The 26,160-nt window shown below is 66.0% G+C and overlaps 10 protein-coding genes across 10 annotated transcripts; 4 read left to right on the top strand and 6 right to left on the bottom strand.

Annotated features, from left to right (window-relative positions):
- Positions 1-1,242: 1,242 nt before the first annotated feature.
- On the bottom strand, positions 1,243-4,621 carry JCM10292_000434 (uncharacterized protein; the record flags this gene model as incomplete). Its single annotated transcript, XM_076650843.1, has 8 exons — positions 1,243-1,304; positions 1,416-1,578; positions 1,724-2,067; positions 2,786-2,893; positions 2,953-3,044; positions 3,107-3,272; positions 3,333-4,310; positions 4,441-4,621. 8 exons carry the CDS (start codon positions 4,619-4,621, stop codon positions 1,243-1,245), a joined length of 2,094 nt encoding a protein of 697 aa, XP_076503650.1.
- A 457-nt stretch (positions 4,622-5,078) lies between these two features.
- NHP2 (snoRNA-binding protein NHP2) lies at positions 5,079-6,154 on the top strand (the record flags this gene model as incomplete). The annotated part of the gene is made up of 6 exons (XM_076650844.1): positions 5,079-5,280; positions 5,371-5,415; positions 5,517-5,586; positions 5,661-5,748; positions 5,870-6,064; positions 6,131-6,154. The coding sequence occupies 6 exons, from the start codon at positions 5,079-5,081 to the stop codon at positions 6,152-6,154; spliced, it is 624 nt and encodes a 207-aa protein (XP_076503651.1).
- A 483-nt stretch (positions 6,155-6,637) lies between these two features.
- Positions 6,638-9,916, top strand: JCM10292_000436 (Zn(II)2Cys6 transcription factor domain-containing protein; the record flags this gene model as incomplete). Its single annotated transcript, XM_076650845.1, has 6 exons — positions 6,638-7,184; positions 7,274-7,409; positions 7,477-8,064; positions 8,187-8,732; positions 8,795-9,105; positions 9,177-9,916. The coding sequence occupies 6 exons, from the start codon at positions 6,638-6,640 to the stop codon at positions 9,914-9,916; spliced, it is 2,868 nt and encodes a 955-aa protein (XP_076503652.1).
- Positions 9,917-10,196: 280 nt separating this feature from the next.
- Positions 10,197-11,177, bottom strand: JCM10292_000437 (cupin domain-containing protein; the record flags this gene model as incomplete). The annotated part of the gene is made up of 6 exons (XM_076650846.1): positions 10,197-10,270; positions 10,342-10,473; positions 10,533-10,546; positions 10,625-10,806; positions 10,863-11,075; positions 11,151-11,177. The coding sequence occupies 6 exons, from the start codon at positions 11,175-11,177 to the stop codon at positions 10,197-10,199; spliced, it is 642 nt and encodes a 213-aa protein (XP_076503653.1).
- A 324-nt stretch (positions 11,178-11,501) lies between these two features.
- On the bottom strand, positions 11,502-13,778 carry JCM10292_000438 (uncharacterized protein; the record flags this gene model as incomplete). The annotated part of the gene is made up of 9 exons (XM_076650847.1): positions 11,502-11,890; positions 11,981-12,144; positions 12,211-12,296; positions 12,605-12,717; positions 12,798-12,868; positions 12,944-13,009; positions 13,074-13,199; positions 13,283-13,432; positions 13,492-13,778. The coding sequence occupies 9 exons, from the start codon at positions 13,776-13,778 to the stop codon at positions 11,502-11,504; spliced, it is 1,452 nt and encodes a 483-aa protein (XP_076503654.1).
- A 126-nt stretch (positions 13,779-13,904) lies between these two features.
- On the top strand, positions 13,905-17,029 carry JCM10292_000439 (uncharacterized protein; the record flags this gene model as incomplete). Its single annotated transcript, XM_076650848.1, has 9 exons — positions 13,905-14,165; positions 14,223-14,535; positions 14,587-14,811; positions 14,878-15,129; positions 15,191-15,438; positions 15,501-16,094; positions 16,166-16,459; positions 16,519-16,890; positions 16,952-17,029. The coding sequence occupies 9 exons, from the start codon at positions 13,905-13,907 to the stop codon at positions 17,027-17,029; spliced, it is 2,637 nt and encodes an 878-aa protein (XP_076503655.1).
- A 347-nt stretch (positions 17,030-17,376) lies between these two features.
- JCM10292_000440 (uncharacterized protein) lies at positions 17,377-19,625 on the bottom strand (the record flags this gene model as incomplete). Its single annotated transcript, XM_076650849.1, has 2 exons — positions 17,377-18,254; positions 18,314-19,625. The coding sequence occupies 2 exons, from the start codon at positions 19,623-19,625 to the stop codon at positions 17,377-17,379; spliced, it is 2,190 nt and encodes a 729-aa protein (XP_076503656.1).
- A 406-nt stretch (positions 19,626-20,031) lies between these two features.
- Positions 20,032-22,265, bottom strand: JCM10292_000441 (TVP38/TMEM64 family protein; the record flags this gene model as incomplete). The annotated part of the gene is made up of 3 exons (XM_076650850.1): positions 20,032-20,607; positions 20,673-20,858; positions 20,919-22,265. 3 exons carry the CDS (start codon positions 22,263-22,265, stop codon positions 20,032-20,034), a joined length of 2,109 nt encoding a protein of 702 aa, XP_076503657.1.
- A 567-nt stretch (positions 22,266-22,832) lies between these two features.
- On the top strand, positions 22,833-24,630 carry JCM10292_000442 (SEC14 family lipid-binding protein; the record flags this gene model as incomplete). Its single annotated transcript, XM_076650851.1, has 6 exons — positions 22,833-22,862; positions 22,923-23,236; positions 23,294-23,567; positions 23,628-23,674; positions 23,734-23,793; positions 23,859-24,630. The coding sequence occupies 6 exons, from the start codon at positions 22,833-22,835 to the stop codon at positions 24,628-24,630; spliced, it is 1,497 nt and encodes a 498-aa protein (XP_076503658.1).
- A 450-nt stretch (positions 24,631-25,080) lies between these two features.
- On the bottom strand, positions 25,081-25,983 carry JCM10292_000443 (uncharacterized protein; the record flags this gene model as incomplete). The annotated part of the gene is made up of 2 exons (XM_076650852.1): positions 25,081-25,667; positions 25,737-25,983. 2 exons carry the CDS (start codon positions 25,981-25,983, stop codon positions 25,081-25,083), a joined length of 834 nt encoding a protein of 277 aa, XP_076503659.1.
- Positions 25,984-26,160: the final 177 nt, after the last annotated feature.

The raw sequence follows: 26,160 nt of genomic DNA on the forward strand, positions 1-26,160 counted from the left end.
AGCTTGCGTATCGGTCAGCAGATTGCAGCCCGACGCTTCCGCCAAACGTCTCTGCAGCGCGCCAGCGGTTGCAGTAGCGACGTGAAGGTAAGCGCGACTCACGGAACGAGTGTTGGTGTGCTGTTCAGTCGTCCGAGCGCTGACTCGCGTCAAGCGTCAACCTGCCTCTTGGTCGGTCGATACCGATGGGGTGAGGAGGGCGAGCTCCGCCTTGAGACGAGCGTCGCGGATCGAAGTTGAACTGGGTGCACTCTAGGCAGTCCAGGTGACGATGCCGGGGGCGTAATTTGAGCGAAACGGCGGAGGAGACGTCGAGAAGAAGAGGCAAGCGCGAAGGGGGCGGATTGGGGAGGACACTCGCGTCGGATCAGAAGCCGGCTCAAAGGGCGTCCCTCGTACGGTGCTGCGGCTCGTGTAGGCGACTAAACCAGGCCTCAGACGATCGACGGCGAACCTGGGGTCGCAGGGCGCGACAGCAGCAACAGCCCAGCGCAGAGAGTGGGTTGCGCTAATGCAGGGAGCAGGGAGCAGGAGAGGAGAGAGAGCGCGCGCACGTATCCACGGCAGCGGTCGCAAAGCTCGGCCGACGCATGCAGGGTGCATGAGCCTCGTCCCGTAGTTACCTCGTCCGCGAGACGCGCCCTGAGGCACACATGCGCACGCTCGATCGCAGCCGAGGGGCGCGGAGTGGCCCTGGGCCCGCAGCCGAGTGCGCTGCCAGCACGATGCAAACGGCGCAGATGTGGTGAGAGGAGGGAGAGGAGGGTTCGACCGCAGTATGCGGCAGCCGGGAGGATCTGTACGTCTGTACTGATGAAGCTGGTGGGCATGGCACTAGCGCTGGTGGGCAGCGGGAAGGAGGCAGGCGTTCCCGAGGCACGCTTTCGTTCCACCCCGCTAAACTGAATTGGCCACGCGACGTGATCGAGGAGAGGGCGGCCTCGTGCTTCTTTGGCCCGTCCTGAAACGTCTGCTCGCCTTTGCGATCGCGCAACAGCATTGCAACGCCGGAACATGGCTGCCGGCTACAGGTTGCGCCTCGTAGTTAAGCCTTTGCCGCCCTGAATAGCCGACCACTCGTATTCCCTTTCTCACAGCGACGCCAACATGTACATGGCCCTGCGTGCGCGACGCACGTGCAAGCTCTCGTGACTGCGAGGTGGTTGGCGAAGGCGTGGAGAACAGAGAATTCCAGTGCGGTACCGAACAAGCGAGAGTCTTCGAGAGCAGCACCAAACCTTCTCAGAGGTCCTTCTTCTTCTGCTCCACCTTGGCCTTGCCTCCGTTGAGCCACCAGAAGCCGGCTGCGATCATTGGACGTCAAGGGGAAGGTACGGGCGTGCATCAGCGGGTGAGACTCGGACGACGAGTTGTCGCATGCACGAGCCATGCACGAGCCTTGCGGGAGGTCTCACCGTTGAGATAGGTCGCGTAGGTCAGCCACGCGCAGTAGGGGACAAAGACGTAAGCTGTGCGGTAGTCGAGCTTATACGCCTTGGCGGTGAGCGCGTACACGAGGGGAGTCAGGCAGGAGATGTCGAGGAGAGCAGCGAAGGGCTTGTGTGCGCCGAAGAAAAGCTGTTCGCGCGTTCCATAGGTCAGCATCTTGACCTGCGGAGTCGTTCAAGGATGCATTTGGATCCGCCGACTCATGTGGTCGCAGAGCCGGAAGGCGGACCTGACGACGCAGCACGCGAGACCTGCATCAGGCGGGGGAACGTACCGGCGTCCAGGCCATGTTGAGCGCAAATTGGGCCCAGTACAACTTGAGCGCCGTCTCCGCAAGCTTGCTCGTTGGTGACCCGACGATCGCGGCGTCAAACACCTTGACGAGGAGGTGCGAAGCGGCACCCATGCCGAGGTAGAGCGCCGTCCATACGACGGGGAATGCCCAGCGTGGAGGCTCGCCTGCGGGACGGCGCAGCGACTGGTACCAGGTGTCGACCGACTTCTGGGTGATGAAGCCCGACGCGAAACCGCATGCGAGGGGGAGACCGACGGCTACAGCCGGGATGCGCGGGAGCTGGACAAGCAGCGTCGGCAGAGGAAAGGAGGACATGTCGAGGTCTGCAAGAGGTGCCAGAGAAGTCAGCGCTGCGCGACGACGCCTGCACACCTTGTTTCCCCACATGCGAAGGGTCGAGGTGCTGTGTCCTGCCGAGTGCGCCCCGCACAGGAGCTAAGTTCCCTGGGAAGGGCCTCCAGCGCAATCACTCGAGCAGCCCTGAGGCTGCATGAGAGTCCCCCGTGTCGTTTCCAGCTCCTTCGGCCCTGCGCGTCCTCATCGCCGAACACGCCCGAGGGGGGCGTTGCAGACTTCCCGGTGCCATCAAGCGCACATGACAGGCCACGAAGGCAGCTAGAGAGGCGAGCAGGAGCCTCACCGCTGCGTCGAGTAGGTTCTGTCGAGTTGGAGGACGGAAGGGCGATGACGGAGTGGTGATCGTCGGTCTTCTGCCGGTGTACACACAGCTGTTCTGCCGGGCAGCCTTCGAGCTGTGGTCAACGAAAATGCATTGCTATTGCTAAAATGCACTGCTGTATATGCGAGTGTCTGTCTGGCGAGCGGGCCAAAAGGCGACGATGTGGAGACTGCAAGAGGCCAAGGGAGAGCAAGAGGATAAGGGAGAAAGACGAAGACGATGGTGGGATACAAGCGAGAAGCGACTATGTGCGGAATGAGAGTCGAATGGGGAAGCGCAAAGGCAAGGCGGGGGGAAAAGACGAGGTGAGATGCGGGTGGGCGCTCAGGCTGAAGTCCAGTACGGCACGATCCCCTGCGGACTGTTGAGCAGCTGCGTCGGGTCATAGCGCCCTTTGAGCAGTGCAAGGCGCTGGTACTGCGAGCCCCAGTAAAGGTTCTTGACCTCGTCGGCCGAGAGCTCCGGGTCGACTGCAGTTACTGCGAGTCAGCGAGTCGCAGCGTGGCAGGGTTGTCGGGAGGTGACTCACCGTAGTTGACGTAGGCGGCGTAGCCGTCAGGCGAGGCAGAGTCGTTTGACCAGCCTTGGGAGGCCATGCCGTCAACAAGCGTGTCGTACATCCTGCGTGGAAGAGGGAAGTTAGTCATCGATTGCTCGAGCGGAAGCTGTGTTCTCGGACGCACCCCTGCACGAAGGGAATGCCGTCGTCGGCCGGGAACGGGTTGCCGTAAGTCGGCGAGCTGGCGTAAAGCTGGAAGGTCATGAGCTTGTCGCGGTGACCGAATGACGAGTCGTTAAGCGAGACGGCGTTGATCTCCGAGTACTGCCCGCCGTAGATGTTGGCCTCGACTGCAAGGTGAGGCATGTGAGCTTCTAGAAGAAAGCGGAAGACGGAAGATGAGACCGCACCGAACCAGTTGGTCGAGGTGTTGCTCGACCAGAGGTACGTGAAGAACGCCTCGATCGTCTCAATCGACAGCGGGATGGTCGACGGCGTCATGAGCGACTTGGCGTAGAAAGAGTCGCGCGACTGGAGCATCTTGCCGTTGGTGCTCAAATCGTCGACGCCCGCGAGCTGTTTTGCGCTCTCGATCCATGACATGGCGTTGACGCTCACGTCGTAGCTCGGCGGGAGATCGTCCTTGAGCGGCTGGAGTACAGCGTCCAGCTCGGCTTCCGGACCGTACCAGACGAACATGAGTTCGAGGCTGTCTCGCCCAATCGTCGCGTGGAGGCCGAGGTTGGCGGGAGCGGAGAGATTGCCGAATTGTTGCAGCGAGTTGAGCGCGGTCGCAGCGATCACGGTCGACGGCGAAGCGTAGGTATACTTTGCGATGACGGCCCTTGCCGGTGCGCGGTGTCCCTGGATGTGGAAGTTCGTGACAATGCCGAAGTTCGGCGCGGCGCCATTGAGCGCCCAAAAGAGGTCCGAGTTCGAGTCGCGCGTGACATTGGTCAAGACCGAGCCGTTGGCGAGGACGAGGTCGTACCCGACGACCTGGTCGGAGAGGAAGCCCCACATGCGCGAGGGCAGGCCAAAACCGCCGAAACCCGCATGTCCGCCGACGCCGACGCCGTTGCACGTCCCGCCAGCGAAGGCAAAGCCCTTGTCGTTGAAGGCGAGGTACATGTCACCGAGGCGGTTGCCCGCGCCGACTTCTGCGAGGCCCGTGTCCGACACTTCGATGTCGCGGAAGTTGCCCAGGTCGATGACGAGCGCGCCATCGCCATCGCCAAGGCCGTACGAGGCGTACGAGTGCCCACCGCCGCGCGCAGAAACCTTGACGCCTGCGGAGGACGCGCACGAGAGCGCCGAGGCGATGTCTTCGGGCGTCGAGGGATAGAGAATGGCTGCCGGTTGCGGTTGGATGCGCTGGTTATATGCGGCTGTGACCGCAGAGCAGATTCGATCAGCAGCTGGTTGCTCGGGAAGGCCGTGGCTGCACCTGGACGCGTGCCCGGAAATCCCGGTGCCACTTCGGAATCGCGAAGAACGGAAGAGGGAGGCGACACGCACCGGAATCGTCGGCGTAGTCTGCCGAGCTCGTCGTGATCGGCGAGAGGCCTGCGCTGCTCAGGCAGCTGGCAAAGTCTGCGCCGCTGTCCTGGCGCGTCCAGAGGGGAGCGGCATGGACAGCTAGAGGAAGCGCGAACAGCGTCGCCAGAGCCGCGGCGAGTGCAGGCGAGGACGGTAGCATGGCTCGCGAGTGCACGAGTGCGTGGATGGAGAGCAAGATGGGTACGAAGCGCACAAATGCAGCGCGACGGGTTTCCAGGCACAAACGATGATGTCGCCTCGGAGAGGGTTCGGACGGCTCGGGGTTCAAGTAGCGCTAATGTGGTATCTAGCGCGTCTTGCCTCGTCAGGTGCGCGCGGATCCGATGCCAGGACGCGCGGCCGAGCTGGCCCCTCTCCTCGGAAGCCTGGGAAAGCGGGAAGAAGAGGAGGGCAACGAGGAGGGCAGAGTTGACCATTCCTCGGAATCGCTTGCAGTGCAGCCTGCTTGTTTCGTGATGTAATCGTACACGTAAAGGAGACCGCGAACCCGGCTGCAAGCGAGGAGAGCCGGCGACCCTCTCGAGCTTGCCCTCGAGGGTCCCGTCGTCCATCGTCCACCGCTCCCTCCGCTCGCGAGCCAGGCCTAGCTAGACACAATGGGCAAGTCTTCGAAGCGCACCCTCGACGAAGCCGCGCCGGCGTCGGACGCGCCCGCGGCCATGGAGGTCGATGCGGCCTCGCCGAGCAAGAAGAGCAAGAAGGACAAGAAGGACAAGAAGGACAAGAGCGCAGCGGGTGCAGACGCAGAGGACAAGGAGGTCAGCGCGGACCAGCTCGCCGAGATCGCAAAGCCCCTCGGTGCGTTGCGCTGCTCCCGCCCCCGCCCTCGTCCTCCTCGTGAGCTTGCGGAGGACGACTCGCTCACATCGCCTCGCTGGGCGTCTGCAGCTGTCAAGAAGACCGGCAAGCACGTTCTCAAGCTCGTCAAGCGGGGTGCGCACCCCGTCCCTCCCGTGCGAGCATCCGCTGCAGCAGCTGACCCGCCTCGACACTCCCGCTCTATCGCTTCTTGCATCGCCTCTTCCCGCCTGCAGCATCCAAGTCCCGGCACCTGAAGCGCGGTGTTAAGGAGGTGGTCAAGTCGATTCGCAAGGGCGAGAAGGGGTGCGTCCTCGCTTTCGCGCGCTGACCGCGACCGGGAGAAGTCGCTCACATCCGCGCACGCGACCCGTGCACAGCATCGTTGTCCTCGCTGCCGACATCTCGCCGCTCGACATCCTCACCCACATTCCGCTGCTGGCAGAGGAGGCCAACTGCCCGTACATCGTGCGTTCGCTCTCGATTCGCTCCGCCTCGCTCGAGCAGGACCGGCTGGGCGAGCCATCCGCCGAGCGCATTCATTCGTCACCGTAAAGTCACTGACACTCTCGCTTCGCCGTGTATGCAGTGGGTCACGTCGAAGGAGTCGCTCGGCCTCGCGTCGTCGACCAAGCGGCCGACGTCGTGCGTCATGGTGGCGCAGCAGGGCATGAAGCGTAAGCAGAAGGAGGGCGAGGAGAAGAAGGACGAGTCCAAGGCCAAGGAGGCCGAGAAGGAGTTCCAGGAGAACTACGACGAGGTCAAGAAGGAGGTCGAGGCGCTTGTGCGTTGCCTTTTCCCGCTTTCGCATGCGCTTTGGGGCTCCTCACTGACTCGCATGCCCGTGCAGGAGGTTGCTGTTCCGACGTACTAGGCTGTGCGCCACCGCCATGCGGGCGCGTACGCGACCTGCGGGTCAGCCGCTCCCCCTGTTGTAGCCGCCCCGGCCGGGCTGGCGAAAAGGCGCCTGCTCCCGTGCAGCGCCCTTGTTCTCCTGGTGTTCTCCCTGTATTGCCATTGTCCTGCTGCATAGAACAAGCACGCGCGATGCCTGCCCAATCGAGGCGGAAGGAAGTTGTTTCTCCTCGGCTCGTCGTCGAGGCAGTCTATTACGTACCGGACCCGGATGACCCGGGAGGGCCGCGTTAGGGGGACCAGAGCCTTTTCCGGGCTCTGCACGCGGCACCGAGAGAGGGTGAGAGAGGGAATCGGGACTTGCCCCGCGAGAACCAGTGCTGCGGAAGCTGGCCGGACCGGGGCGGGCTCCAGGCTGCTGACGACTGTGCTGGAGCGGGCGGGGTCCGGTCCATTCGCGCCGTGTCCTCACAGAGCCCCTTTGCCCCGTCGTGCACCCGGGATGAGCGCACAGTTCCCGTACAGCGGCTCGCCCTTCTCCACAGCGCCGCTGCAGGCACCAGGCCAAGGGCCCGGCGTCGGCCCTCCTCCTGCGCCGCCGCCGCTCGCAGACTACAGCGCGTACTACGCCCAGCAACACCAGCACCAACAGCAACAGCAGCAGCAGCAGCAGCAGCAAGCGCACTACCACCCGCAGCAACAGCAGCAGCACCTTGCCTCGTCTGCTGCTGCTGCCATGCACCCGCACGGCTACCCTCCGCAACAGCACAGCGGGGGTCCGCCGCCTTCCGCGGGCACGCCGCTCGCAGGGCCGCCCCCGCCGCTCGCACCTCTGCCAGGGGCCTACGGGGCAGACCCTGTGCGCGCCGGCACGCCCGGCGGGTACACAGGTAGCCCCGCTCTCGCGCAGAGACCGGTGGCTGGCGTCGTCCCTTCCGCGCAGCAGCAGCAGGGCCTGGCCTCGCCCGTCGCAGCGGGGCAGCCTGGCGCAAGCCCTGCCCAGCCCAAGGCCCGCAGCGCCATGGCCTGCGCCCTCTGTCGCCGGCAGAGTGCGTCTTATCTCGCGCTTTCGGGCCGATCTCGCGCAGCCCGCGACACTGACTGCGTCGAACGCGCTCGCGTTTCGCTTCGTGTGCAGAGATGAAGTGCGAAGGGCCGGAAAAGGCGCCGTGCAGGCGCTGCCGCGCCGCGCAGGTCGACTGCGTCTTCGAGGCGCCGCCCGCCGCGCCGCCGAGACCGCGCGGAACGGGCGTCACCGAAGCCTGGGTCGAAGGGTGCGTGTCTTTGGATTGTGTCAAGTTGCAGCAGCCGAGTCTGACCTGCCCGTGCGTTCCGCGACAGGCGACTCGGCCAGGTCGAGCACCGGCTCGCAACGCTCGAAGACGCCTCGCACGCGCTCGTTCCCTCGAACGGCGCGCCTGCTGTTCACGTCTCGCCACAGACCGTGACGGATCACGAGCGACGGATTGCCGCGCTAGAGGCGCAGCTTTACGCTCTCCAGTTGAGCGTCACCCGGCAGCAGTACCAGCAACAGCAACAACAGCAACAGCAACAGCAGCAGCAGCTGTATTCTAGTGCGCCAGGGTCACAGCACGGTGGTGTCGACTTTTCCAACTCGGCGATGCATTCGTACGGCTCGCACTCGAGCGGGAGCAATGGCGTCTACGGCTCGCTGTACGGCCAGGCGTCCGGCGTCCCGGCTCCCGCACCGCCCGCCTCGCAGTCGAGTGTGCCGCGCTTCGACTCGGCTGCCGCGCTCAAGCACGAGAACGACGGTGCGACGAGCTTGAATGGAAGTGCCGGGTCGGGCCCGGCCAGCGCGTCCGACTCGCACCGCGAGAAACGGTGGAAGGGCGACGCAGGGGGCGAGGGAGATTTCATCACGCGTGGGTTGGTGACTGAAGAGGAGGCGGCGCTGTGCTTCGACTCGTGAGTCTGGCGTCTCGCGTCCCTTCGCTCATGTCGGGTGCGAGACCTGACGCAGGACTGAAGCGATCCGAACCACTCTTTCTCCCCTCCTCCGCCGTACAACCGGGCCTGATCCCACGCAGATACCACCTCACCTTTGCCTCGAACGGCCTCGACAACCCCGCCGACCGTACCCACCTCTCCTTCGCAGAAACCCGCCGCCGCTCCCCCATCTTCCTCGCGACCGTCATCTCGATTGGCGCGCGCTCCCTTTCTCGCTTCGACACTTTTCATGCCACCTATCGCGAGGCAATGCGACTCGCCAACGCCTCTTTCCTCCCGACGATTGCCGACGAGGAACGCGACGAGCCCGCCGAGCCCCGCCCGTCCGACGCGATCCTCCCTACTTTTTCCCGCGCCGGCGCCTACTCGTTCAGCGACGAGAACGCCAACAGCATCCTCGAGTCGCGCCTCCCCGTCCTCACGCTCAAAGCGCTCATCCTCCTCGGCCTGTACCACTCGATGCCCGAGCTGCTCATTCATGCGTGGATGGCCGGCTACCGCTTCATCCAACCCGACTCGCTCGCTACTTTCAGCCGCATGACACCCGAGGAGCGCAGCAGCCCGCGAGGCAAAACCCTCATCGGCAACGGTCGCATCGGCTTTGTCGCGCACCTCTGGCTCTGCTTGTGCGTCCTCTTGCTGCCCTCGGCGTCACCCGAGCGGAACTGATGTCCCGTTGTTCTCGCAGCTACACCTACGTCCGCGCACACCACGGAGGCGTCTGGCGCCGCAACGAGGTCCACATCCGCGAGCTCGAGGTTTTGTGCTCGTCGCAGTACGCCGAGAACCCGACCGACGACGTCATTCGCACCAACTTCGAGGGCAATCAGATTATGTTGCGCCTCTACAAGTCTCTCGGACCCGGCATGCGCTTCGACAAGCCGTCGCTTGCCGAACGCATGAAGCACGTTGCGAATGCGCTGAGCGACCTCGAAAAGTGGAACGCGCGCAACTTTGACACGATGGAGACGCTCACGCAGTGGGGCGACAGTGCGGACCGTGCGTGCCCGCTTCTCTCGCCGACATCGCGCTCGAGGCTGACCTTCTCAACTTGCTTTTCCATTCCGCAGTCAAGACGATCGTCCCTCGCCACTACTTCCGCCTGTTCATCATCCTGTACATCTTCCGCGACGTCCCCTCGGCCGAGCTCGACTTGACAGACCCGCAGCTGCACGAGTATGCGCGCACGTCCGTCGAATCGGCGCTCGTCCTCCTGCGGTGGGGCGTCGAGTCGCGCATCTGGATGCCCTTCAGCGTCGTCGGCAACTACGTCCACAACGTCAACGTGCCCGCCGCACTGTGGCTCCTCGCGCACATCGTCCGCCTCTACCCCGCCTTGATCGACTGGTCCTCGGTGCGCCCGCTGCTTCACCGCCTCAAGAAGCAGTGCGACGTGACGATCCAGAGCCCCGGCGCGACGTATCGCGAGAACGTGCGCGCGCGCAAGACCAAGCACGACGTCGAGGAGCTCGACCGCATCGCGTTCGAGTTTGCAGAGGTCGGCGACCAGCCGGGCGTCGGCCTCGGCAGCGGCAGCGGCGGGGCTCTGTCCGGCCTCGGGTCGTCCATCGGTGGCGGCGCGAGCTCGGGCCGCGAGGGGAGCAACGACGGGCGCACGAGCCGCGGGAGCGCAACGGGGCCGAGCGGCGGGCTCGCCGCTGCGCTCGGGAGCGGCGCGATCGGCGCGGGCGTCGGCGTCGACGAGGCGGCGGGCTTGTTTGGGCACGAGGTGACGGCGAGCTTGAACTCGCTTCGGCTCGAGCTCAACCTGTGGGCAAAGCCGTTGCGCGCATTCGAGGAGGACGACTAGCCCCCGAGGCGGAGGCGTGTACAGCACTCGCGACGCGAAGAGGGTGCCATGCGTGTTGTACAGCAGTAGGACGGAGCTTGTTGGAACATGTAGCTAGCGCACACAGCCCGTCGCATGCTTGGTCCGAAATTAGGAAGCTGGTGAGCACCCCTGCCGCGTCCGCCCTTCGCCCTCTCGCGGGATCGAGGTCTCGACGCAAAGCGACGTTACTCATCATGCGCACTGCAAGCTACAGAAAAGCCAAACACAGGCATCAAATCGCGAAAAGCTGCACGACCAGTCACTCGCCCTTGTCCGTCTCGAACTCAGGGTACGACGTGCTGAACCCGAAGACGTAGCGGCCGACCCAGCGACCTGTGCCGAAACCAGGGGTCAGCAAAGGCCGATGCCGCAAGCACAAAGTGTCGAGTGCGCGGTTGACATACCGAGGACGACGTTGCAAAGGCGGCCGAGACCAAGCGGGAGGGCGAGCGTCACGCCGGCCGAGTCGAGGAACTGGAAGAGCTGGAACGGGCACGGCGAGCTCTTCGCGGCGACACAGGACGAGAGATAGCCATCTGTGGGTATGACGGAGTAAGCCGGCGGGAAGCGGGAGCCCTGAGGAAGCGGAACGCACAGAAATTGCGGGCGCTAATCGTCCAGTCGCACTTTCCTCGTCAGTCCTTTATGCGCAGTCGTAAGCGACAGCTGAAGAGCCGAACGACGCACAAGCTCTCGCAGAACCCGGGTCCGTGCCCTCCGCACGACGGCGACGCGCTCATGACGAGGTCCTCGCTGTCCTTCTCGCTCCTCCAGAACGTGTGCTTGACGCCGGGCTCAATGACAATCTTGTCGCCCTTGTGCGCTGTCGCCTCGTGCCCGTCAATCACGCAGACCATCGTACCGTCAATCTGCAACGCGTCGTCAGCCCGTCTCGCTCGTTCGCGAGGGAGCGGAACGGACGCACGACCTCGAGCGTCTCCTTCTCGTACAGGTGCACATGCATGGGCGGCGTCGCGGCGCTCTTGCGCCCCTGGTTCGTGTGCTCGCTCGACGCGCTGAAGCGCTGGCGGCACGCGTAGGCGCCTGTCTGCGCGTCGTACTCGTGCTGGACGGTGAGGCCGCCGTCAAAGTACGAGAGCGAGCCGTCGGCGGTGCGAGTGGGGCGGATGCGCGGGGGCTGTGTGCGGGCGAAGAGGGCGAGAGGAGATGAGCGTGCTTCGAGCAGGCGGGGAAGGGACAGAAGAAGACGCACACCGCTGGGGAGGATCGAAGCGAGCATGGCAGTGTCGTGTGCAAAGGTCAGCGAGGGAAAAGAGCGAGAAGAACAGTCGGCTGTCGAGCAGAGAGCTCCAAGTGCGGGATCGCCCTCGTCGGGACGCACCTGACCTCGACGGGACCGTGCCACTGCGCATGCCTCACTCGCTTGCGAGCCAACACGGCCAATCGAATGCAGCTCTCACAAGACAGCACAACCGCGGAGTACCGCAGGAGAAGAAGAGAGCGAGAGCGCTGCTCCAGCCAGATGTGCATCTGGCCCATCTCGGCCATCTACGTCCGCACCACCGTCCCTTCCTGTACGCCTCTCTCGCCCCCTTTCGAGCATTCACACCACCGCAAAGCACTCTACGCCGGCCCCCTCTGCGACCCACAAGCTCGGCACGCCCCACCTTGCGCGCCTCGCGCCCTCGTCCACTCCGACCCCCTCGCCACGCTGCGCTGCACCCGCCGCCAGCGCGCTCGCGTAGCGCGGCTCGCGCAGCCGGAGCGGGTCGAGCGGGGAGAAGGCGAGTGCGTGGATGGGGGCGGGCGAGGTGCGCTCGAGCGGGTGGGTCGGGTTGGCGGCGGGCGGCACAGGAACCGAGTACGCGAGCGCGGCGGGGAGCGCGGTGCTTGTGAAGGTGCTGCTCCAGGAGGAGGGCGAGGCGGGAGACGAGGGACGAACGAGACGCCCGGTGCGGAGGGACCAGAGGCGGATGCGCTTGTCCTGGCCGGCTGTGCGCAGAGAAGACACAAAATGCATATCGTCAGCAGTTCACTCATGGAGAGGAGAGTGCAACGGAACCGCAGCGGAAGCTCGCGCACCTGCCACAACCCACTCGTCCCGCCAGACGTCGAGCCCAAGGTCGACCGTGAAGCTGTTGACGTGGCCCTTCAGCTCGACGACCGGTCTCGAGCGCGTCTCGGATAGGTGACGAGCTGGCGCGCTCGGGGTGGGAAGGAAGCGTAGATCAAACACGCCGAGAAAGCTGCGTGCATCGATCTTGACAGTCAGTTCCGCTCTCGTCCGAGGAACTAGAAAGGAGGCGGCGCACCCGTCCATTCCTGCTGCAAGTAGCTGGTGCGGTTGGTCCTTGATGTGCCGCACGTGCGTGACCGGGCTCGACAAGTGCAGCTGGGTCTGTACACGATACCGGGCGCATCAGCGAGGCAGTCTCACCTTTCGGACCGCAACCTCGCACAAGCACGTCCAGTCGCGACGCACCTCGTCTCGCGTGCTCCGCTCGTCCCGCTTGCTCCCGCTCGACCCGTCCGGACCTTCACTCCTCGCTCGTGACGCCCTGCGGTCAAAGACATGGATCGTCCCCTTCCTCGTCCCGGCGAAAACTGTGTCCTGCGCACGGCCCCGAGACCGCAATCAGCACGCTCTACAACAACAGCGGGCCTGCACAGACGGAAGAAGAAAACGGGCGAGAGAGGGGAGCGCACCCGATCGAGGTCGAGTGCAAACACGGTCCCGTCGCCTCGGTTCCCGCCCGTGACGTACGCGTCCATCTGTGCGCGTGTCGGGTCGGACGAGAGGAGCACCTTGCGGTCGCAGCCTGTGGTGGCCAGGCGCGGGTTGGGGTCAGCTTGCGGAGTTTGTGTGCATCGAGTGGGGAGGAGGTCGAAGGAGACGCACCGAGCGCGAGGAGAGAGGGAGAGATGGCAGACGTCCACAGCGAGGTCTTCCGCGGCGAGAGCGTGACAGAACTGCCCGGACGATGGAGGGTTGAAAAGTCAGCCTCCTGGAGGGAGCGAGCGGATTCGGGTGAACGGCGAGCGCACGCAAGCGAGATGCTGTCGGATGTGGTGCCGACTATCGCTTGTGCAGGCGGACCGAGCGATGTCGCGCTAGCGAAAGGACCAGGTCAGCGAGACTGGGCGGGACAGAGGCGGAGGAGCGGGCGAGACGAACACGAAGCGGTTCCCGCACGTCTTTACCGAGGTGACCTTGCTCGAGCAGTACCAGCTCGTGCGCCAGCCTTCTTCGTCGTTGGGGTACCATGCGAGTTCGTCTGGCGGGCGCGAGAGGGTTCCCGTGCTGCGAGCGCCGACAGAAAGAGTGAGCGACGCGGAAGCGGAAGCGGATGGTCTCGAGGGGCAGAGGAGGGGACGGCGCCGCACGCGATGGTGCCGCTCGAGGTGCCTGCTCGCAGAGTTGCGGGGGCCGTGTCGTCGAACGAGAGGTGCAGGATGGTGTCGTCTACGGGGATGCAGTCGGGATAGAGGGTGCGGACCGACGACAGGCGCTCGAGACTCGCTCGTCGCAGCTCACTGCGGGGTGCAAGCTCGTCAGCTGCACTCTAGGATGCATTCGGAGCTATAGGACGTACTGGTGAAGCTGGTCGCGGCGTGCGGGCGAGTGCCAGTGTCCGAGTCCGAGGTTGGCGAGGTCGGCGCGCGGGTGTGAATCTGCGAGTTTCCCCTTGCCCTTTTGCGCGGCCTTGCGTGCGCGTTTGCGCTTCTTCCCAGCCGACTCTGGCCTGTCGTGCGGTGCTGCAGCCGACGAGGCGGTGCGGAGAGCGGAAGCGGGGGTGTGTCTGGCGGGCGAGGCGGGGGCCTTGTAGAAGCGTGCGCCGTCCCAGACGTAGCCAGGCAGAGCGAACGGCGCTGCGCTCATCCGCTTGCAAGCTGTGCGAGCCGGGGTGAATACAACTCGAGGTGTAATCGGGATTACCCCGGACTACAGATGAGGACCCCTCTCGCTCTCCTCCTCGACTGCATCCAGCCGCTGCGAGCGCGTGCGATGGACGGCGACGACGCTGCGCCTGCCTTTGCCATCAAGAAGCGCTCAAAGGCCCGCCCCTCGTCGACCTCGCTGCGCCCGTCCTCCTCGTCCCTCTCGCTCGCGCAAGATGACTCTGTGCCCGCGGCACCTGCCAGCGATGAGGCCGACGGCAACGTCGCAGTCTTCAGAAGCAGGGGCAAGAAGACCCCCGCAGGGCGCGTCAAGGACCGAGAAGCTGTAAAGGCCCGCAGCCGCATCAGCTTCGGAGGCGACGACGACGTGAGTTGCCCCAGTTCCCCCGAAGTACAGCTCCAGTTGACGGGGGACAGCACACAGGACAACGAAGACTCGGACTCGTCGTTCGTCGTCAAGCGCTCGACGCCCTCGTCGACCCCCCGCCGCCTCCTCCGCCCCTCGTTGCCCGCTTCCTCCTCCTCTTCCGCCGCCGCCGCCGCACCCGCACTCGCTTCTCCCGCGACTCCCGCAGAACCGAGTCCTGCCCGCTCAATATACTCGAAGGAATACCTCGACGAGCTCAAGCGCGGGCAGCTCAACACGCCGAGAAGTGGTGCGGCAGCGGCAGAGGCGAGTGCAGGAGACGGATTCGACGACTTGACGCGAAGCAAGTTTGGTTCAGAGCGCATGGGCGGTGCGTCTGAGCGGTGGCGCGCTCGTCAGCTCTCTGCGCGTTTCGTCGTAGCTGACACGATGAACGTATCCGCCGTAACAGATGCCGCCGATTCGATCCCGACCATCGACGCCATCTCTCGCGCGAAGGCACGGCGCGAGGAGATGCGCAAGGCGGGTGTAAACGCCCCTGCGCGCGGAGAAGATGGCTTCATCTCGCTCGAGGTCGGGTTCGCCAACAAGGGCGGCGACAGCCGGTTGGTGCGCGAGGAGGACGAGCTTGGCGACGGCGACGAGGGTGCGTCTCACACCTCTCTCCGTGATCGAGTGCCGAGGAATCGCTGACGTATGCGAGCCGCGCCAGACCTTGCCGCCTACACCGACTCTCTCTCGCGCCTCCCGCTCGGCAAGCGCGCCAACGCCGCCGCCGCGCGCCAGCTGCGCGCCGAGATGACCGACCTCATCGACGACGTCGAGATGGACGTGCACGACGACGACGCCGAGATGCGCGACTGGGAGGAGGCGCAGATCCGCCGGGGCGGCGAGCAGCGCAGGCGCGAGCGCGAAGGAGCGCAGGCGGGCGCGAAGCAAAAGGGGCCGTACAGGCCTGCTCCGAGTGCGTCAGCAGTCATTTTTCCCCCCCGGGCTGTACCCTCTGCTCACACTTGTTCGCACAGTCCCGCAATCCTCGACACTCCCTTCTCTTGCGGCCGTCACGGCGCGCCTCTCCGCTGCACTCTCGACGCTCGGCTCGTCGCACACGCTCGACTCGTCGTCGCTCGCGCACTTTGAGCAGGAGCGCGCCGAGCTCGACAAACAGGAGCACGAGCTCCGCGCCGAGGTCGACAAGGTCGAGTGCAAGAGTCGGTGGTTCGAGGAGTTCAAGGAGCAGGTCGAAGACTGGGGCGCATTCCTTGACGAAAAAGTGCGCCGCTCCCCGCCAACTGATCAGCCAGCGAGCGCATGCTGACGAGTCGGCACCTGCAGTTCCCGCAACTCGAGAAGATCGAGGACGAGTACCTCGCGATCCAGCGAGAGCGCTACAGCATCATTGCCGCGCGACGCTTCGCCGACGACTCGGACGACGTCGCCCTCTTTACCGGCGCAGCACTGCCCTCCACTTTCCGCCCACTCCCACCCTCCGATGCGCCGGCCACAGCCGACGAAGACCTGCCTCTTGCAGTCGCCGAGCCGCCCGAAGACCTCGAGCCGCGCTCGGTCATGCGCACGACCCGCCGCGCCGAGCGCGAGCGGCGGCGCGTCGAGCGCGCGCAGCCCGCGTCGTCTGCCTACCCCGACCTCGTCAACTCGGCCGGGTACGACACGGACGCGACGCTCGCCGCGGGGCACGTGTCGGACCTCTCGGCCGCGCTGGCGTCGCTCGAGGCGCAGCTCGCGGCGCTCTTTGCCGACGTCAAGGCGGCCGACTTTCGCGATCCAAACTTGGGGATCCGCGCGCGGTTCGAGCAGTGGCGCGAGCGGTTTGCAGAAGAGTACGAGATGACGTTTGCCGGGCTGAGCTTGGTGCAGGTGTGGGAGTTTTGGGCCCGCGTCGAGATGGCGAGCTGGAACCCGTTCGAGGTGCGTCCCGATGTCTCGCTGCCGTACGAGCTGGGCTCGGCGCCGCTCACTCTGAACTGTCCCTCGTGCAGATCGCCGAGATCCCGCGGTCTGCGCATGATCTGGCAGCCTACCAATGGCACCAGAACCTCTCTTCGTACGGCCACCGCCCTCACGCGGGCGCAACAGACGACGATGAGGACGAGGACAAGCCCGACGAGTCGACCGAGGTCGTCAACGCGCTCGTCACGTCCGTGTGCATCCCGCGCCTCGAAAAGCTCGCGAGGGCGGCGTACGACCTGCTCAGCAGTCGGCAGACGGTCGCTGCTGTTCGGGTCGTCGACGAGATCAGCTACTGCGTCGAGCCGAGCAGCCCCAAATTCGAGGTGCGCTCTGCAATTCCCTCCTCACGCAATATGTTGTCGCTCACCTATGCGCCTCGCAGTCTCTCATGCACGCCTTCCTGCACCGCCTCCGACTCGCCATCGCGTCGTCCCAGTCCCTCATCCTCCCGCACCTCGCCGCGCTCTCGCTCCCCTCGCTCGCGTACGACCCGACGACCTTCCTCGCGCGCCAGTCCTTCCTGCACCGGCAGCTCAAGCTCGTGCGCACGTGCGCGCGCTGGCGCCGCTTCTTGCGCGCCCTCCGCGTCCCCGCCGTCCCCGTCGAGCTGGGCGCCGATGAGGGCGGAGGCACGCTCGAGGTCGGGGCGGGCGCGTCGTTTGACGAGCTCGTGCAGCGCGAACTGGTCGCGAAGACGGTGCTGCCAGTCATCGAGGCGGCGTGGGCGAGCGGCGGCGAGGAGGTGGCTAGGAAGGTGCATTCACCATCTTTCTGCTGCCGCTTGAGCTCGACTCACCTTGTGCTCCTGTGCGCAGATCATTGACGCGCTGCCAAAGGACATTCCGCCCGCTTTGCGGCGAAGGCTCGAGGGCGAGCAGGTCGGCGGTCGGTAGTATACGGCGCTGCAGCGAACTGCGGGACTCGGGACCGCATGTTTGCGTTACGGATTGCTGCCACAATGTTTCGCCAGCGACCGCGCGTTGGGAGGATGCAGCAAGCATCAGAAAGAGACCTGCCGAAGCGTTCACCTTCCTTATCGTCAAGGCCCGTCCAGACCGGTAAGAAGAGTCGTCCAGCGTTCCCTCGCGTTACATGGAGTCCCACGGCAGTCAACAGAAGCACAAGTGAAAAGAACAAGGGATGAGAACGGAAGAGGGGAAGGAGACGCGAGAGACGAGAGGGGGGAGACAAGCAACATCGTCCAACTCCGGCGGCGGTACAACAACACGCACACGTCTCCTCAGTACACACCAACAACCTGCACTGCCCCTTCCTCGCCCTCCCCGCCTATGAGCCCCGCGCCCGCCTTGAGCCTCCGCAGCAGCCGCTTCCAGTAGCTGAGCGCGAGCTCGAACGAGTCGAGCTCGCCGCCCCACGCCGACTCTGCGGCGCCGCTCGCGCCGGCCGCGCGAGACGAGGCCGCCGCGGGGGGACCGAGGAGGATCCGCTCCTCGTGCGACAGGCGCGCAAAGTCGAACTTGGCCTGCTGCTGCTCCCGCTCGCGTGCCAGGTCTGGCGAAGACACGGCGCTCGACTCGAACGAGGTAGCGTCGTGCATCCGCACATCGAAGGACGAGCTGCGCCTCATGAGTGCGCTGCTCGCTGCGCCGGGCCGGCGCGCGGGGACGACAAGGCCCAACCCGCCCGAAGGTGCACCGCCCATCGCCGCGAAAGAAGCTGTTCCCGCGGAGGCTGCCGAGGCCGACAGCGGCTGGAGCAAGAAGCTGGGAAGATCCGACGCCGAGTGCGAGCGCGCGGGCTGTACCGTCGCGGGCTCAGTCGGGCGCGAGCGAGCCGTGCGACGAGAGGGACGGAGCGAGGCGGCGGGCGGTACTGTGCTGCTGTACTGGGTCCAGTTTGCAAGAGGTTGGTCCGCCTCGGTCTCGGTCGCGGCATCGCTCAGGTCGCCAGTGTCGTCGACGTTCGTGGCGCCAAAGCTGGAAAGGCGCAGCTCGCGCGAGGCCTGCAGTGCGAAAGCGGATGTGCCGTGCTGACGGGTAGGCGAGGCGGAGCGGGAGGGCGTCGGCGTCGGGTAGGCCGACGCAGTGGGGGTGGGCGCGGAAGCCAGGAGCGCGAGCGTGGATGGCTCGATCGACATGTATGCTCGAACAGCGGAACCTGTCGACGTTCGAGTAACGTCAGCATCGCCTATCAAGCAGCGAGACAGGCGAACGCACCGAAGAGAATCTTGTCCTGCGCCTCCCTCAGCTTGTCCTCCTCCCTCCTCTGTTCCAGCATCTCGCGCATCCTCCTCGCACGCTCCTCCTCCTCGCGCATGATCCTCTGCGCATACTCTCCCGCAAAGTGGTGCGGATGCTGCTGCACGCCTGCGCTGCTGCGCCGCTGACTCGCGGCCACAGCCGGGTCGTCGCCCGTCCGCCCTGCGCCGGCAAAGCGGTGCCGGCGCTTGTAGCCCGACGAGCGTGCCGATGCGCGCGAGCGCGTGCTGCTGACGGGAGAGAGGGATCGGAGGGCCGTCGATGCGACGGCGGGCGAGAGAGGCGAATGGTGTAGCGCGGCGGCGGCAGCGAGAGAGCGGCCGAGTGCAGAGGAAGCCGGTGGCGGAGGCTGGCGACGGCGTCGCGTGGGCGGTAGGATGCCAGCGCTGAGCGCGAGAGGGGAGAGAGCCCAGTCGTCGTCTTCTTGCCGCGCATGACGAGCGGCGGTCTGCGCTGAACGAGCGTTCGAGGTGGCGGGGGGGTCGTTCTCGGCCTCTGAGCCGGAGGTGAGCCCGGCGCTCTCTGCGTCGGCATCCTCTGCCTCTTCGTCGAGCGTGCGGATGCGCGCGAGGCTGCTGCTGCGCTGACCGGCACGGTACCTCGACGCTGCGCTCGTGGTGGGCAGCGTCGAGAGGGCCGCCTCGGTCAGTGCCCAGCTGCTCTCGCCGTCGAACGACGACAGGCCGGACGAGAAGGTGCTCGCGGCCGACGACGAGGCAAGCGAGTCCCTGCGCGCGAGGATCGGACGGCGCGAGCGAATCGACAAGTCGGGCCCCGAGAGGAGCGCGCCGTCGTCGTCGTAGTCTCCCTCGGAGAGCGAGTGCGGGTCGGCGTAGACGGACGGGAGGAGCGCGTCAGACTGGACGAGCGACGCTGCAGCATCGCTCTCGAGAAAGACGCCGTCGCCAGCGTGCGCGGGCAGGAGGCTCGCCTCGCGGAGCGATGCGGGCGAGTCGGTCGTCGACTGGGACGGCGCGCTCGAGTCGTACGAGACGGTGCGCGTTGCCCTTGCCGGCGGAACCACCGCCCAGCCCGCGCTCGAGTCTGCTGATTGCGCGAGCGGTGCGGGGGGCGGGAACAGGAGCAGGGGCTCGTCGGACGCTGCGAGGGCGCTCGGCGCGATCCACTCGTCCGAGGCACTCCCGATAGACGCTGCGAGCGCCGGGCGCTGCTCTCGCCGGCGCTGCTGGAACGCCGCCATCGTGGTGAAAAGCGGAGAAGTTGCGACGGCGATGGCGACGGCGACGCACGCGATCACGCGGGGAAGCATCTCGCGGCTCGTCCTCGCTCGCTCTTTCCGGAGTGCGAGTCTACACAGGGGTATTGCAGCGATCAGACACACACAAACAGGTACCGCGAGCAAGCGCAAGGTCTAGTGCGAAGAGACAAGGAGGGACAACCGGAGAAATAGGGAAGGGAGGCCCAACTAATGGAGCAGGTCATGCGAAAGACGAAATATGAGGACGATGCTCAGAGTGAGAGGAGAGTGCATGTACAGGCGGAGGCGATAAGGGTGACGGGGAATGCGAGAGTGCCGCGAGGACGAGGGAGCGGAGCGAGACGCGGTGGACTCGAGGCAGAGCGACTCCGCCGGAAGCGGGACTCGACCACGTCGAAGCAAGCGAGCGTACCAACGGGCGGGAGCGAAGGCAAGGAGACGACCAGCGCGAGCCGCCTCAGGCGATCCCGCCCATCTCGGCCTCGTCCAGCACGCCCGTCGCGCCCTCTCCGCCGCGCGCGTCCACGCGCTCGTACCCGTACCCGCCCGCCCCGCTCGGCGCGGCGTGGAACGCATGGAGGAGGAACTCGCCCGCGCCGCCGAGGCTGCGCGACAGCTTGCGGCGCCACGCGCGCGGACTGCCCGCGCTCAGCGACGCCTGGTGCGTCGGCGCCGAGCTGACCGCGCCGACGCTGCTGCTCGGCACGGAGCCAAAGCCGAACAGCGCGCGCGAGACGAGGCTGCGCGCGCGCTCGAGCGCAAACGCGATTCCGCCGCTGGTCGTCGACGAAGAGAGGAGGCGGCGGAGCTGGTTCTTGAACACGAGCGGGAGGACCGAGACGAGCGTCACGGCGACGAGCTTGAGGACGACCTCACGCGACCAGATCTTGTCGCCGAGCGGGACCGACGGGTCCGCTGCGGCGAGCGCGACGAGGTTGCCGATCGAGACGGTCGCAAAGTTGAAGGGGAACGAGCCAACGAGGAGGGTGATGAAGAAGGGTGCAAGCGGGAGGCGGAGGACACCCGAGATGACCTGTTCGACGGGCTTCGTCAGTCTTGCGGAAAAGTGGGCGACTACAGGGGCCGAAAGCAACGCACGTTGAGAACGCTGTAGGGGAGGAGGGGGAAGAAGCGCGCAAGTAGAAGGTGCGAGAACAGGTCGGAGCTGGACAGAGGAGCGACAGCAGGCTGGGCGACTCCGACCGGCGGAGGCGTGCTGCCTGGAACGGGGAGCTTGAGCGCTCGGCGAGTCATGTCGAGAGGTTTGGCGAAGTAGTACTCGACCTGCGAGGATGCGTCAGTGAGACAGCATAATAAAGAGAGTCGCTGCCAGAGCAGACATACGAGAGGAGCGATGACGAGCGCGATGCCGTATGCACCCGTGCTGCCCGCCGCGGTCCACAGACACGCCCACCACGTCCCGAGTGTCGTGCCATACAGCGCACCAAACAGGATGTTGGTCAAGATCGAGCCAGGGATGGAGAAGCACTGCTTCCAGAGGAAGAGGAGCGAGAGGACGGCAAACAGGTGCAGTTCGGCCGAGAAGGCCGACGCGCGGTACGACGTGAGCGTCTTGGTGAGTGCGGGGAGGTCGGCCATCGAGTGCGGGATGAACAAGCCGGGCAGAGTCGCGATGGTGACGGCGACGACGGCGAAGGAAGAGACGAAGAGGGAGAGGAGGATGACGAGTTGCGGAACAAAGTCGCGGAGGGTTCTGGGCGCGAGAGGCGCGGCGGCAGCTCCAGGTGCGCCAGTCGCGGGTGAGTAGAGGGAAGCAGACGGGCGGTGCTCCTCGCCCGATTCGATGTCGGAATGGTTCGACGGCGTGGGGGGAGGCTCCGCCTGCTCAAGAATGGGCGGCGGTGCCGAGCCGTGCGCGAACGGGTCTTTGCGCTCGACGGCAGGACTGGGCGTGACGGGCTGGACGAGCAAGCTCGTGAAGCTGCGCCCGCGCCGCAGGCTCAGGCGCGTCTGCCCCTCGAGGCTCTTGCTCCGATGCCGCGCCTGCACCTTTTCCTTCTCGGCAAGCTCGCGCGCGAGGCGCTCGGCCTCCTCCTCGGCTTCGCCACCCGTGCGCCAATTCTCGCGCTCGATCCACTCGACGTCGCTCCCGCGACGGCTCGGCGGCTCGACCCAGTACGACGGCACGTCGTGGTACTCGCGCGGCGTGTGCGGCGGACTGTCGGACTGGGTCGAGCCCGACTCCTCGGTGCCCTCGGCCGACGCAAAGGGCTCGTCTGCGTCCGAGCCGTCGCTCGCGGTTGCCTTCCGCCGGTCGTACTCTGCGCGCTGCCGAGCGAGCGGCGAGGGCGCCGACCCTCCCGCGTGCGGCGCGGTGTGGCCGTGGCCGCGGGGCGGGTCGAGGAAAGCGCTCATGCTTGGCTGGACGGGGCTGCCGGGGAACGTGGGCGAGAGATGCGGGAGGACGACGGGAGCGGCTGCTCCCTTGCCCGAGTTGAGCGAGCGGGCGCGCATGCGCGTCTGGTTGGGCGTCTCCCTGCGCACGGACAGGGCAGAAGGCCTCGAGAGCCCGGGCGCATCGATGGGCGAGGCTGGGCCTTTGCTCGACGAGGGCGAGGCGGCGGACGGCGACGAAGGGGACGAGCCCGAGGCCGCAAGGTGGACGGTCGCGAGGGGCGCGGGCGAGTAGGAGCGGTGCGGCGGTGGTCCGTACGGCGTGTTGCTCGCCATGGCAGCTGCCAGCTCGCGCGTGGGGCGAAGATGCAGGCGCGAGTGCGTCGGTTGACGGCAGCGAGGTCGGACAGCGGCGACGCAGAGCGAGTGCGAGATCGGCGGCTCGTGAGTGCTGCGACGGGGCTCTAGCTCGCTCAGCAGGTGTCTCTGCGTCGATCAGGGGTGCTCAGCGGGAGCTTGGGGTCGAGGAAGCGGCGAGGTTGAGGGTTTGGTGCGCTCGCTCCGCTCTCCCGGAGACGAAGACGGCGCTCTCGGTCTCGGCCGCTCTCCCGCAGGACTTTCTGGAGCACTCGTAGTCTAAATTGTGCAACACTCGTGAGGTCGTGCGTCCCGGACCGAAGCCCGCCGGAGAGACCCGCACACTCGCCCATTCTCCGTCAGGCGCTGATCGCTAGTCTTCGTCAGCGCAATCCCCTCCGGCTCGCTCTGCTGCTCGTGCGACTGCGCGAAGCCCTGCTGGACAAGCCTCGACTCCCTGCTAGACCCACTCGATCTCGCTTGCATCGCTTCTCTCGCCGCTCGCGCTCTCACCCAACCTTGGACGATTGTCGGAACGACCGCGCCATGCCTGATCAAACGCCCGCAGCCGAAGACGTGCGTCTTCTACAACTCCAGATACTCGGACTCGCATCTGCTGACAATCACGTCTCACAGCACCTCGAGCCCGTCTCGTCTCGCTCGCTCGCGGGTCATGTCGGACACTTGACGCCGCAACAGGAAGAGACACTCCAGAAATTCAAGGACGAGCTCGCCAAGAACGGCTACTACACGCCCGAAGCGTCGGGCAAGCCGGCGAGCCACGAGGACGTGACCCTCGTGCGCTTCCTCCGTGCGCGCAAGTTCGACCTGCAGGGCGCCTACGCGCAGTTCACCTCGGCCGAGGACTGGCGAAGGAAAGACAAGGTCGACGAGCTGTACGACACGTTCGACGTCGACGAGTACGAGTTGGGCAGGCAGCTGTATCCTCAGTCCGTCTCTCGCTCCTCACTCCATGTCTCCGCGCTGACGAGTGCGTCCTGTTGCAGGTGGACCGGTCGTCGCGACAATTCGGGCATGCCCGTATACGTCTTCAAGGTCAGCGCGCTCACCAAGCAGAAGACGGACGCCTACGCCAAGGACCCGTCGCGCCTCGAGCCGCGCATGATCGCCCTGTATGAAAACATGATGCAGTTTGTCATCCCGCTGTGCACCTCCATCCCGCATCAGCACAACGAGACGCCCGTCAGCGGCTCGGCCACCATCGTCGACGTCTCGAACGTCGGGCTCATGCGCTTCTGGGCGCTCAAGGAGCACATGCAGGTGCGTCTGTCTCGCCCTTGCGCTAGATATGCCTACGAAGCTCATCCTCATCTCGTACAGCGCGCTTCGACCCTGGCCAATGCTCGCTATGCCGAGACTCTCGGGGCGTAGGTGGCTCGCTCCCGTTCAGCCTCTGAACCCTCGCTCACGACCGTTGCATATGCAGCGTCTACCTTGTCGGCGCACCTTCCTTCTTCTCGACGGTCTGGGGCTGGGTCAAGAAGTGGTCAGTCCCGCCATGCCTCGTCGCCGTTCCCGCACAGCGTCACCCTGACACTCTTCCCCACGCAGGTTCGACCCGGGCACGGTCGCCAAGATCCACATCCTCTCTTCGTCCGAGCTCGTCTCGGTCCTCTCGTCGCAAATGCCCGCGTCGTCCATCCCGCGCGACTACGGCGGCACGCTCGACTGGTCCTTTGGCGCGCCCGCGCCTGCGCTCGACCAGCCCGCGCGGGACGCGCTCGGGCTCCACGAGGGCGAGGAGATCGGGACGGCGCTCAACGGGCCGGTGAGGTGGAAGGACGGGAGGGTCGTGCTCCTCGGCAAGGGGAGGAGCGAGGAGCAGGTCAAGCGCTGGGCGTCTCAGCCCGAGAAGGAGGAGCCGCAGCCGCAAGAGGAGAAGGCGCAGGAGGCGCCCACGCCAGCAGACGATGTCGTTGCATCGCCTGCGCCTGTCTCGCCTGCGCCCGATGCCCCCTCACCCGCCGCAACTTCCCCCGTCGCCCCCTCCCCCGCTCCACCCACGCCCGCTCCCGAACCGACCGCAGCCGAGCTCTCCGCCGCTGCTGCCGCCGCATCCTCCGCATCTTCTTCCGCGCTCCCGCCCCCGATCCTCGGCGCCGGTATCCCGAACGCGCCTTCCTCCTCCACCCCCTCCTCTGCACCGTCCGCCTCTCCCGCTCCTGCAGCGGCAAATGGGCACGCCAACGGTTCCGCCGCCGTCGACCACGCGAAGAAGGAGGAGGGGGAGGAGGAGAAGCACGACATCCACGTCGCCGCGCGCGAGAACCCCGCAGCGCCGGTCAAGGACCTGGCGGCTGCGCTCGAGGGGACGACGCTCTAGACGCGGACAGAGTCCTCGCCGCGTAGAGACCACAGCATGCCATATATCGAAGCGACTGCTGACCGTCGCGCCGTGATTTCTCGATCGCGGATTCGAGACGGATGGAGAGTCTCTGGATTCGCAAGTCCTGCGCTGATTAAAAAGCGCGAGGATGATCTCCAGGTCCGCGTGTATGTATATCGGGAGGTGGAGCTGGCCGCAAAGGAGGAGGTGCTATGGTACGGGAAGGGCCGAACACAGATGAGAATGAACGGAAAGGGGCTCAGCACGTCTAAAGAGGGAAGGGATAGTCTGTGGAGTGTCTGCGGAAGGATGGCCCGAGTACGCAGGGCGGAAGCGAGGAACTGCGGGGTACGTGAGGGTGAGTCTTGAGAGCCAGGAGGACGGATGGAGGGGAGACGGACCGGATGCGGCAAGACGGAAACCGTATGATACGAAACACGACGCCCGTCACCACGCCCAACTCGCCTCACTCATGACGTCCGTCGCGGCGCAGTTCCACAGCGGGTCCTCGCCGGCGCTCCACAGCGCTTCGTCGTCCTCGCCCTCGTCCTCGTCCTTGACCTGAATGTCCTCGACGTACTCGGGGACCGTCGCTAGCGACAGCGTGAAGCCAGGGACGTAGGAAGACTGGTGTGAAGGGGCGGGTTTGGCGGGCGCGAGTTTTGGCGACGGTGGGCGCGAGTCGACGAGCGGGAGAGCGAGAGTCGTGTCGTCGAACGATGACGCGCGGTCTTTCTGCAGCGCCTCTTCTAGGAGAGCCAGATCGGGCGGTGATGCGGGAGAGTGGCTCGACACGTCCGGCGGTGTCGAGGTGGTGGCTAGAGGCGAGAGGGCAAAGGGCGAAGGGCCGTAGCGAAGCGGAGTCGAGGCGGCGGGCGAAGGCGCAAGGTCGTGCAGAGACGGATACGGTGCGTAGGTTGCTTGTGGTCTGGGCGGGAGAGGCGGGAGAGGAGGAAGAGCCCCGAGCGGCAGTTGCGCCATCGGTTTCCGTTGTTGAGGTTGCACACGGGACCGAGCCGCATGCCCAGGCGCGTCTGTTGTGGCACAAGGCGTCAGCTGCATGCGCGCTGCGTTGCATGGGGCGCATGCAGTGCAGGACGCACGCGAAAGCCACCCCGCGGCCATCTCGCCGGGAACCCGCCCTCTCCCCTTCGCGCCGCACAGGGGCGCCGGGTCCTTCTGACCCTTGCCCCAGCCGATGTAGATTGCGCCGATAGATGTGAGCGCAGGATCAGGCGGGAGCGTCGAGGTGCGCGATCGCGGTCGATGCGACGCGGTGCGCGAGTAGGGACTCGGTCGCGTGGGCGGTACCGCGGCTGGCGACGAGGACAGCGAGGACGATGAAGGCATGGCGGCGGGAAGGCTTGAAGGGCGAGGTTGAGCGCCCAGCTGGCAGTGCTTTGTGGGCGAGTTGCGCGGGTTGCAGTTGCCGGCGCCGGTGTGTGCGCGCACCGAGGAAGAGAGGGCCGGGGAAGCTGTGATCGCGGGGGGGGGGGGGGGGGGGGGGGGGGGCCCGGGGGGGGGGCG

Source organism: Rhodotorula paludigena, assembly GCF_050403205.1.
Source record: "Rhodotorula paludigena JCM10292 DNA, Rt_paludigena_JCM10292v1_ctg41, whole genome shotgun sequence".
Taxonomy (NCBI): Eukaryota; Fungi; Basidiomycota; class Microbotryomycetes; order Sporidiobolales; family Sporidiobolaceae; genus Rhodotorula; species Rhodotorula paludigena.